The 12,296-nt window shown below is 36.9% G+C and overlaps 2 protein-coding genes across 2 annotated transcripts; one reads left to right on the top strand and one right to left on the bottom strand.

Moving 5' to 3' along the window:
- Positions 1-81: 81 nt before the first annotated feature.
- On the top strand, positions 82-3,810 carry LOC125226706 (polycomb group RING finger protein 3). The gene is made up of 5 exons (XM_048130787.1): positions 82-306; positions 583-735; positions 1,186-1,331; positions 1,830-1,973; positions 2,283-3,810. Exons 1-5 carry the CDS (start codon positions 195-197, stop codon positions 2,406-2,408), a joined length of 681 nt encoding a protein of 226 aa, XP_047986744.1. The 5' UTR covers positions 82-194; the 3' UTR covers positions 2,409-3,810.
- A 171-nt stretch (positions 3,811-3,981) lies between these two features.
- Positions 3,982-12,286, bottom strand: LOC125228816 (zinc finger protein 558-like). Its single transcript, XM_048133506.1, has 10 exons — positions 12,002-12,286; positions 11,483-11,792; positions 10,732-10,833; positions 10,494-10,547; positions 9,954-10,107; positions 8,114-8,238; positions 7,629-7,748; positions 6,864-7,005; positions 5,883-6,024; positions 3,982-4,516 (listed from the first exon to the last, which is right to left on the bottom strand). Exons 1-10 carry the CDS (start codon positions 12,128-12,130, stop codon positions 4,295-4,297), a joined length of 1,500 nt encoding a protein of 499 aa, XP_047989463.1. The 5' UTR covers positions 12,131-12,286; the 3' UTR covers positions 3,982-4,294.
- Positions 12,287-12,296: the final 10 nt, after the last annotated feature.

The following is a 12,296-nucleotide window of genomic DNA, read 5'->3' as shown; positions in this document are numbered from 1 at the left end:
TTTTATTTCGTAACAAAATAGCATAGTTTTGGTAATGATTTGCGTTTTCTTTGAGACATCATAGCAGTAAACAAAACGCAATGTGAAGTGTTGAGTTGACTGATCGAGGGATTCGCGTTTATGTTCTAATTTTTTTGTTTTCGATTAATTTAAGTTAGTTTAATAAATGTTTTTAGCACAGTAGTAGTGTTAGGATGACCATGGAAAGGAGGATAAAGCTAAAAACTCTTAACAGCCACATAACTTGCAAGATTTGCCGCGGATACTTCATAGATGCTACCACAGTCACCGAATGCTTACATACGTGTAAGTATTTTCTCGAATTTCCACTAATATACTGCTGCTCTCTACTAATAATTTTCATTTATAAAAAACTCATCTTCTGATATTTCTCCACAACTAGCTTTTAAATATAAGGTTATACCAGTCAATTTTTCTCAGTCAACAGTACCATGAACTTAATGTTAGTTAAGTGCAAGAGTATCAAGTAAAGACCCCCCAGGTTCATGTGTATTGTACTGCTCTACCAACATCACTAGCCAGAAAGAATTGAAGTTGATGTCTTAATTTGCAATGTTACAGTCTGCAAAAGCTGCCTAGTGAAACACTTGGAGGAGAACAACACATGTCCAACATGCGACATCGTGATTCACCAGTCGCACCCTCTGCAGTACATCAGCTTCGACCGCACCATGCAGGACATTGTCTACAAGCTTGTACCAGACTTGCAAGATAGTGAGTCAATATTTCTTTTTACCAAATCTCTTCAAAAGTATTGAGCTTGTATAGATTTTCAGAGGATCAAATTGCATCCCATAACCTTTGCATTGCTCTCTGTACCTATGTGTAGAATTAGAAGAACTTTATGAATACATATTTTTTAATTTGAATAGACACTCAACCTTTTTCCTATAGCGGAAATCAATATTTTACAGTTATATTGCACGGAAACATCCAATTTGGATGAAGTAACGTCTGGAAATCATGTTTTGATAGACCACTGGACTTGTTTCCTACCCACAAGCCTAATTTAATTAAATTTTAAACTCAAAACTCAAGTAAGGAAGCAAGTAAATACTCAAGGAAATCTTTTATATAAGACTGTCACTTTTTGTTTCACAGGACATTTCTTCAATTTCTAAACAGTTATTCACCTATTAATTAACAACTGTGTTCTGTCTTTAGATGAGCTAAAACGCGAACGCAGTTTCTACCGCGTGCGGAACCTGCCGTGCCCGAAGGATGCCGCGTTGGCCCTGGGAGACAAGGGAGGCGCAGGCGAGGAGCCTGAGCAACCCGACAACACTGACAATCATAGGAAAGATGAACAGGTGAGTGTAGTATTCAAATTGCTAGTAATGTACGGTCAAGGAAATAGATTCTTTAGCACTTTGCAGTACAAGTAAATTTGGTTAACATACTTATGCTGAGAGCTGTCAAATGTAAAGTGAACTGTTAACTGCTAAAGAATCGATTTCCTCAATCGTATATTACTATCTTATTACTACATTTACTGCTGGGTTTGCACCTAGGCTCACTAGGCCCAAATAACCTTATGATGGAGGAGGTCTCTCTAAATTGCAAACCCATATCAATATCAAGTACAGTCAGCCAAAAAAGTGGTTTACCACTTTTCGACCTTATGTGTTTAAAAATAAAATAGAAAAGTGGAAAACCACTTTCTTCTTCGCTGACCGTACCTAGTTCTCAAATCCAGGCATGACTACTATATTATCTTAAAATGTCATAAATCCTCTCTTATTTATAAATGCGTTTTTATTAACCTTAAAAATTTAACTCAAAGTTACTTATCCCATTCCTTAACACAGGTCAATGTGTGCCTGGAGTGTATATCAACATCCCTCCGGACGCTGAAGCGAAGCTTCATCCGCTGCTCTGCACAGGCCACCATCACTCATCTCAAGAAGTTTGTCGCCAAGAAGGTGCTCAACGACATGCAGAAGTATAGAGAAGTTAGTAGTAAACTTTTTTTTTTTTGCCAACATATAAATGAACAATACAATAAACAAACTATGTCTAATTATTTCTTATACTACATTTTACTATGGGTAGGTAGTGACGCTACCTATGAAACCGTGTGGTACTGGTGATCACTGACATATATGTTCCAGTCACAGACGTTTTCTATATATCTATCAATATTATGTACCATTGTACCCTCAATACAAGCATTATGTCATAAAGCTTTGTTCGTTCGTAGCTTCGTGCTTCGTGCGTATACCTATGTCCTATAATATTAATTTTATTTATTTGTTCTCCAGATTGACATCCTATGTAATGACGAGCTTCTCGGCAAGGACCACACGCTCAAGTTCGTATACGTGACGCGCTGGCGGTTCCGCGACCCGCCGCTGCGGCTGCAGTACCGGCCCAAGATCGACCTCTAGACTAACTGACAGGTGTACAGTGATCCTATAAAGAAATAGGGAAAGATAATGGACTGACATTAATACCAACATTTGTTCACTGATTCAACCTTTAGTCCATTTCAAAAAGCTACAGATGTAGTAGGAATGTGTCATGCTATTTCAGTCAGTCTCAGTACAAAGAGTACTCACACTGTCTGAACTAGCATGACAAATAGACTAGATGAGCACATCACATCTACATCTCGGATATGATTAGGTACTGCCATAATGATCACTGGATGGATACATGCTTATTAAATAATAATAAAAAAATTAAAATACTAACGTTTCCGGAAAAATACGAAGGAAAAGCTTTTCATACCTGTAAGACATTACAAGTGGAACTCTTGTCTTAGAAATTAACTTTCGCTTGCGATATGTAGCTTTATGAAATGGGCCACAGGCCACAGGTCTTTTTAATGAGGCGTTCGAACTGTGTGGATGTTTGTGTAATATAAATTTTGTGAAAAAACTTATAGCACAGTCTCCCTGATAAGAATATGATTTCAATAGTTCACATTATAGATGTGTTATATTCTACATCAATACCATTATTGACACTGAATACTATTTGTGAACCATACTGAAAAGTCATAGTCCAGTCCACTAATGTTCATTGTGTTTATTTTAGTACATAAATTGTAAATGATAAACACAGAAAGTCCATCCATGGTCAGTTATATATTATGTTGATGTTAGTATAGGCACCTAGTAGTGTTTTTAAATATGGAGGTGTCAGTTTGCAACTAAGGATCATGCTAATACCATACCTATTTGTAAGTAGTTATAGAATTTGTACTTTGAAAAATGCACTCACTTTGAAATGTATTTTTTAAATGATCAATGTTCTATGTGTTGTCTATCATAATGAATTTCAAATTAATATAAATATGATTATTTTATGAACAAATTAACAAATATAGATTATTTGACTTTATAAATTGATGCAAAAAAATAATTTTCACTATTTATTCAATTTTAAAATATGCTAATAAAAGTTGATATAGTTTTAATTTAGTTACCCATGATACAGTTCGCGTCAAAGAATAATAAGAATGGTTTTAGTACATTTTATTTTTAGCTAGAATTCATTGTAATTTCGTGTATTCGGACAATATGAAGTACGATACATGTTTTTATTTTAGGTTGTTATTATGTTTTAGTTAATTGTTATGCATTTAGTTTCTTCCTAAGGATAGGGGTATTTTCTCATTTTAGCCGATTATTAAAAAAAAAAACACTTATCCTGAAGATTTTGGTTTATTTTATTTATAATTGACTGCAGAAATTTTAGATTAATTCAAATTCCTTTAGCATAATTAAGTAAATGATTTATTTAAAATGAGGAGCGATTTTATGTGAATTAATTGAAATATATTTAGTTTTAATGTTAAATTTTGTTTTATTAGCTCTTACTGTTACCCAATATTTTTAGCAGAAGTATGGCTATAATATTTCAAGTCTTAACCAGTCGTTACGAGTATAGATGTATGTATATTTATTTATTCTAGTTCTAAATGATTAAAGACAAAACGAATTAAGGAGACAATAATGACAAAATAATCGATTTATTTACATTTGTTACAAAACATTGTTAGTAATCCTCGTGACTTAATCTAGATAAAAATATCCACAAAACAAACACTAGAATGATTCAATCAATAAATAATTGTACTTTTGTAAATTATATACAAAGATATTCTTTCAACAAAAGAATAATAAGATTCAGAGTGTGGACCAAACAGCTGTGGGCGTGTTTTAGGGCCTACATAAATACACCGCGTTTTTTAGACACACGTGAAAAAATCGTGAAAGTAACTTGACTATTGACATATTTCTTGTATACTACTTAGTTAGTCTCTTCACTATGACCCCTCACACTTCACCCCCTGACTCGCGTTGGCCGACACGTCAAACATGAAAGACTTGTCATCGTTATTTATAACAATCTTATAATGGTCTGACGACGGTATAGGCATGTTGGGCTTCGCGTGGTCTCTCTTGAAGTGGCGACTGAGATGGCTGGTCTGTGAGAATTTTCGGTCACATATCTTGCATTGGTATTTCTTTTCGCCTGTGTGGACTACCTGGAAGTAAATAGAATAATATTAAAGGATGTTGCAATTATATCAATATTATAGTAAAGTATGGCTTGTGTAGATAGTTGCAAAGAGGATCGAGTATTAAGTATAGAGAGTTACTGTCGTGACAAAGTAAAATGTGTAATCATAGTGCATAGACTGCCACCTCTCGACACAAGCTTGAAACTTTTGAACATCAGTCTTGACAATTTGGCCCATATTGTTAGCTTGATATGTGTTAAAATGTCAAATATTAATATTAGCGCCATCTAGCCGAGCGTTCCCCAAAGGTGTAACGCCATCTAGGCCACCGTAACTTTTTCTCTAGGGCTTTGAGGTACGTTTTTTTCTTAGACTGTATAGCTGTCTATACGGAGTTACATGTCTTTGGTAATTGGTAGTAGGTACCTGATGACACAGTTTAATAAAGAGTACTATCGTACAGTATGGCCACTCCCGCTCCCCGCTGGTAGTGCCCCCCACCAGCTCTCGGTTACCTCACAGTTACCACATGTCAAAAACACGACCAGTTGACCTGTCACATCTCATTCATACAAGCACGGTACGCGTTCACCTACACGAGCTTAGATTGTGTGTTTGGGAATGTGCCTCTTTCATATATTTGATCGCTAGTGTCCGAGGTGTGCTGATGATGACTTGATGACCAAGACAGATGGTGCACAAGTGAATGGATATACCGGCCGGGTCGAAGCGGGGTGCATTTAGCAAGCACGACATTAGGCTCTGTTTCTACATATATCCGTATAAAGTGGCTATGTAAATCCAGAAATATTATGATCAGTTGAAACAAAATTCTGATGTCCCCTAAATCTCCAGATACTTCAATTAAAACCATTTTTAAAACGGATAATTCTTTACATTTCGCTTCCTACATACTGGCTGTTCCTTAAACCAACGCCAAAATGAAAAGGGGTGATAGGATAATCTCAATAGCTATCACAGTAAGCGAATTTGACCTTAATAAAAATGTGGTTTTTTTTGAGATATTTTTACGTTTTATAATATTAAACGGCCAATATCTCAATAAATAAATAAATAAATATTATAGGACATTTTTTTTTACACAGATTGACTGAGCCCCACGGTAAGCTCAAGAAGGCTTGTATTGTGGGTACTCAGCAACGATATATATAATATACAAATACATATATACATGAGCTGCCTATCACTCCTTTTCATTGTGGCGTTGGTTTTAGGGACACCTGCGGGCGTAGGACACTAGTTGGATACACTTTATCGCATCGGTGCGTGGTGGTGCATTTGTAAGTGACCATACTTGCCTGCCTGGTATACTTTGAAGATGAACGGAGTGGGTTGAGGTTACATTCCGGTTAATGTAAACGGGCGTTACCTTGTGTTGTTTCAAGGCGGATGACGTGTAGAAGGTCTTGCCGCACTCGCAGTGATAGTCTCTCTGGCCTTTGTGTCGCTTGAGGTGCACGTTGTAGGCGCTGCAAGTTACGAAGCCGCGGCTGCATTCTTTACAGCGGTACCTTTAATTAAACACAATAAATTACAAAAAGTGACAACCCTAGCGCAAAAGTAAATAATCAAGAACAAGTGTGGGTAGTTCGAAAAACTCGCGCGGCTAGAATATGTTGATGCAATTCCTCGCCAGTCTACCCGTGACCACGAACATAATGTGATGTTCGAAACGTCGGCCCAAATATAAATGTGAGTATTTACGCGGTTAGGTCCCGGTTTGTTCTAAAATTATGAGTGCAAATCGTGTTAGTAACAAAAAAAAGTTTTTAGCAAAAATGACATTTTTGGCACAAGGTTTTATCGCCGACTGTACTTTTCTTTCAACAGTCATCTACTGCTCTCCGAGACGTTTCTGAAAAACCCTTACTCGATGGGGACACGATATTTCAATACAGAGTTCCTATTCCTATGGCTGTTTTTGCTCCATCGTCAGATCAGCTTCATAATACCATAATGTTGCATTGTCACGTGATTTACATATGTGTGCAAAATTTCAGCTCAATCGGAAACCGGGAAGAGGGTCAAATTTAACATAACTTGCAAAATTTGATTACAGACAGACAATGGGACCAGTGAAAGTAAATTTATTTATTTATTTAATTATTAATATATATTTAAATAAAGTAAATAAAAGATTAAAAAAAAGTTTTCAAACATTTCTATCTAAGAGGTTTGTATTCTTAGTTGACGATATTTATGTGTGTGTCTATCTGTCTATTTATCTAAGTAACCTGACGTTATGTTATCAGAGGGCATACTTTTTGGTGTAGAGATGACACGACCATTTCTCCCCTTTGTGAATGTGTCATTGTCAACTTACTCAAAAAGTGTATTAATGTCAACTTACCTAACTTCCTTATTATGTATTCTGACATGTATGGATAGGTTTCCAGAGGTAGCAAACGTTTTAGTACAGAGATGACACGAGTAAGGCTTCTCTCCATTGTGTATTCGTTGGTGAACCCTCAAGTCCGCTTTTATTGGGAACCCTGAATGACAAAAAGTTTAGTCGACAGTTGAATTTATGCTCACTAGATGCTATAAACAAAGTTTTATTTTATTTTCTTTATTGGGGAAAACAACAGATAGAGGTAGGAAGGTAATACAGATAGAAGATACCGATTACATATACAATAATAGGTACTAACAGCAACACTCGGTCGACTTTACGCCCTTGTAAAAAGGATTACAAATGTACAGCTGACAGTGTTGCCAATGGTATAACCAACCTGAATACCCAGTATTCCCACTAAGCTTTATAGATTAAGAGTATCTGAGGGGAGTTAATTAAAATTAATTAAATCACTTTATTTCGACCAACTGGGATCATACAACACTCACAGCTTGGCAAAAAAAGAGTAGAAATGGTTTTCTTTTACCATAGCAACACTTGCGCATACAAAAGTGACGCAATGTTGTCACGTGCAAAACGGTTTACATAGACGGTGGCGCCCCTATTATTTCCTACTCTGTTTTACCAGGCTGTATAAGAGATTAAATAAATCTTATGAAACATACTCAAAAAATAAAAAACGGGTCTTCTTATGAACATTTCTAAAAAAAAAACTTTTTAACAATAAGTTTTCAAAGAACTTTTTAAATTTTAAATTACCTTTCCCACATTCCTGGCACAGATATGTTTTGTCCCCTTTGTGTCTCTTCATGTGAATGGAGAGTTGCGCGCTCTGCACAAAGTTCTTGAAACATACATCGCAGCTAAAGAGTTTCTCGCCTACAAACAGAAATATCAACATGTAACATATTGAAGTTAGCCACAAGGCAAAAGTTTGCCCCACTTCCCACCGACTAATATGAAATAAAACCGAAGAAACGGTATTTACGTTCGAAAAATGTATACAGGAAAGTATTTTTCAAGAATCAGTAGGCATAACATTGTTAAAGATGTAGTGCGTTTCAAAAACGCGACGAGTCGATTTGTCGCGTTTTTGACAGGCGGTAACTGTGAGAGTGTGAAATAACCGAGAGGGGGTGGGCGGCACTTTTAGCGGCAAGCGGGAGTGGCCATACTGTACGATAGTACTCTTTATTATACTGTGCTGTAAGTGCGTAGATGTAATTGAACGCGTCTGTACAGACCTTTGTGCATCCGGATGTGGTTGACGAGGCCGGTGCGTCGGCTGAACTGCTTCGGGCAGTATTCGCAGTGGTATGGCATCTCTCGTGTGTGCACTTTCTTGTGCTGGAACAGTGCACTGTACCCTCTGAAAATACATTTAAAGAAAATATGTTTTACTTATACATACAGAGTGGGGCCTGTAACAAAGGCGAAGAATTGAACTATAGGCTGTTCTCCTTATACTGATCAACATTTGTTCAGTGACTTTTAAAAATTATGAAGTTTTAAATTTTTAATTTTTCATACAAGATAAATATTAGCTTCAATTTACGCCATTATTGTTGTCATTGACGTTGTCTGTCAAACTTTCAAGGGTGATAAAAATCAAAATACAAGTTATTTTTAAAAGTCGCCGAACAAATATTGATCAGTATAAGGAGAATAGCCTAGAGTTCAATTATTCGCCTTTGTTGCAGGCCCCACTCTGTATATGAAATGATTTTTACATTCGAGACATACAGACAATCTAAACCAAAAAGTTGTTTGGAGATAGTCTCTCAAGTGGTGTTAGAATGCAACACAGTGGCATCAAACAAACAAGACAACATCTCGGATATTCAAAAGGTCTCAATGAATTCCTACTCAATATCAAAGGAGTTGGGTTGGTTCTACCAGCCACATTTTATCATCATCCTCCTTGCGTTATCTCGGCATTTGCCACAGCTCATGGGAGCCTGGGGTCCGCTTTGACAACTAATGCCACGATTAGGCGTAGGCACTAGTTTTTACGAAAGCAACTGCCATCTGACCTTCCAACCCGAAGGGTAAACTAGACTTTATTGAAATTAGTCCGATTTCCTCACGATATTTTCCTTCACCGAAAAGTGACTGGCAAATATCAAATAACATTTCACACATAAATTCTGAAAAACTCATTGGTGCTAGCCTAGGGGGTTCGAACCCGCGACCTCCGGAACGAAAGTCGCACGTACTTACCGCTAGGCTACCAGCGCTTACCAGCCACCTCTGCCCATTACAACGAAAACACAATATTACATCACATTAGCCCGGTCCACACAGAGAGAGGCACGTCGCGAGGTAATTTCCTCGTGCGGCAAACGTGCTATGTAGACGTGCCTCGGCCGAGGCGCGTCTATCTGGGACATTTGCCGCGTGAGCACATTGCCTGCGGCTATTTGTCACAGTATCTTGAAGCTGATTGTTGCACTACCAGTTTATTAGGTGAGGTTTGTGCGACGGAATTGGAGTTGGGGCACTCGTTGCCACAAATATCGCAGAGAAATAGGTTTGTATAGTACATTTATAGTACAAAAACATGATTCCCTCCACTGTAGTAAGACGAACTATTCCCAAATGATCCCTCCATGATAATAGTAGCGAAGAGCCGAGGAATCCGAGGAGTGACAATGACAGCAAAGCGATTCGTGTGCCACAACGAAACTAGAATCGACTGACTCGGACCGAGAGTCCGTGAAAACGGAAGAACAGCTCTCGGCTAGGACGAGCGAGCGTTACTGTACGCCATTATGTTCAATAAGTCTCTTGCTCTCTCGGTGTACTACTGTACTAAATGTTAGTACATTCACTACAGTAGTACATAAGAACGAACTAGTACACTTCGGAGATCGTACTAGTTGGGAGCGATCTTTTCGGCGAACGAGCAGGCACAACTCTATAGGTGAAGCGCGGATCTGTTGGTGATTCCTGGCAGGCAATCATGGACGCGCGATAAATGATAAAACATCGGGCCGTCCCTATCCTAGGGCCTGATGTTGTATCATTTATCGCTTGACCATACTTGCCTGCCAGTACAGTAAAACACAATCTATTTAAAGTTACCTGAATGTGGCAGGACAGTCGGCGCACTTGTACGGCCGCAGGTCTGTGTGGCAAATCTTGTGCGCCTTCAAGTTGCTCTTGGTACTAAGGAACTTGCCACAGATGTCGCATTGGTGTGGCAGTTTGCTTTCTGGCAGTTGGTGCTCCAGGTCGACTGGGGACAAGTAACAAGTTATAAACTATTTAGCTATAAAGTAATACAAAAGTATTAAAAAAGAATCATCATTGAATACCAGTAATTAAATGTGACATAAAAAGTGTAGAATATATAAAGTCAACATCATAGTATCATTTTGTTACACTTATTGGTTTTTAAGTTATTTATAAGACTATGATGTTGCTGCTTTTTCATTTGTACCCTTTAGGGCCGATTGCATCAAACTGTCTGTCACGGTTGAAGTGTTATTGAAAGGGAAGTTTCAGGGATGTCTGCTGTTTGACAATGATGTGTCTATCAAGTGTGGTTGATGCAACTGGCCCTTATTGATGGTTATCTGTATTAACTTAGTAAAAAGTGTTGAGTTTTGTGTAAGTACTCACTCCGTTTTTTTCGTCCTCTTCTCTTTTTGGGTTTTTCTTCTTCTATGGTAAAATCTATAAAATAGAAAAAAATATATACCAAACAAATTATAATCTCTTTAGTAACCAATTAATTCTGTTGATCTTCAGTAAGTAGCGTTTATGTTATGACACAGCTTTCTGGGTGAACCATGTCCCCTTATAGACTAATTTCTCTACACCAATATTAACCAATTACAATAATCAATATCATCAATACCTTTAGCCTTCTTCTTCAGCTGCAGGTCTCCTAAAAGCATGTTGTCATCGTCTGCATCCCAGTCACTGTCATTACCATTGTCATATTCATTACAGGTCACCTCTGAAATGAGCAAGTAACATTATTATTTATCTACAATTCAGCTTTATTCAAAGATAAAAACTATAACATGTTTCCTGTGGTACAGTCGACCAAAAATGCGGTTTACCACCCTACGGTTGAGGTTCTTTGAACGTCATGAGACAACAAGGTCGATTTTCCCTTGCAATAATATTATGTCAGTGACAATAGGCTAGACAATAGTTTCCTATACTTAAAATAAAATATTTTATGCAGTGCACGAAATAAAGCACCACATAATTAGAAAAAAAAATATGGACAGTAGTTATTTTTAAACATAGTTATATTGAATTGACTGTGACGTCACTCCTCAGTATTTCATAGTGATACCATATTAGCAAATCAAAAATTTGACAGTTTATAAAAAGAAGCTGATTTGACTAGTAGGAAACTAGCCTATTGCTCTGTCTATATATGATATTTACGTCATACCATATGTCAAGTCAACCTTAGCGATCGTAAAGCTCACAGAAACTTTTGTCAAAAGTGGTAGACCACTTTCTTGGCCCACTGTACCACATGCTAGAAACACAAATTATGTTAAAAATTTGAACACAACTGTTAAAAGAGAAAACAAGATAATGTACCTATATTATATGCCTACTTAAATAAGATCAAAGAGTATACCTACCAAGTTTAATATCATCCTTCAAATCATGCTCAGTATTCTCAAAAATTTCGTTTATTACATTGCATACTGTGTCCGCCTCAACTTTGACATCCATATCTTCATTTTTCACTTCTTCTGCTTCTGTTTTTAGTTCTAAATGTTCCTTATTTAATTTACTTTTGTTATCATCCTTTATATCATTAATGCTTTCTATGTAGTCTCTAAGTTTGTTGTCGCTCTCCTCGCATTTAAGATTAAATGCGTATGATCGTTTCAATTGTCGGCTACATTCCTTACAGATTGAGCTAGGTAGACCATCATCTTTGGTAGGCTAAAAATATAGTAAATATAAAGATAAGTTCTGGACTTTGGTTTCGAACAGTATACAATAAGAACTCGCTAGCGAACTGGATCCGCTGGACAGAAATAGATCGTCAATCAACTCAACGTTTGTATAATGAAGACACATAAGCTTTCCTTGACAACCAGCAGCAGGAAATGTACTTAAATATATTTTACATAAGTATACAAATAACTTACCTTTAGCTTAGTGCAATTAGACAGCATTTCACAGTACAGGGTATTTCTTTTAGCGTAATAGCTTGAGTAAATGTCGTATGTTATTTTGTTAGATTCGAGGCAAATTCGACACATTTTTGTAAAGTCCATTGCTGTATTTTTTATGATTTTAAATATGCTAGGGAACTAAGATTTCAATAAATATTCTTATTTAGTATCAGATAAAGGAATATTATTCGTAGTATCTGTTATAAAACATTTTTATTTCCCAACACAAACAATATTTTGACGTCAATTTCGAGGTTGGTTGACACTT

Source organism: Leguminivora glycinivorella, chromosome 1 (genome assembly GCF_023078275.1).
Source record: "Leguminivora glycinivorella isolate SPB_JAAS2020 chromosome 1, LegGlyc_1.1, whole genome shotgun sequence".
NCBI classification, from domain to species: domain Eukaryota; kingdom Metazoa; phylum Arthropoda; class Insecta; order Lepidoptera; family Tortricidae; genus Leguminivora; species Leguminivora glycinivorella.
This window is presented reverse-complemented; position numbering and strand designations above follow the sequence as displayed.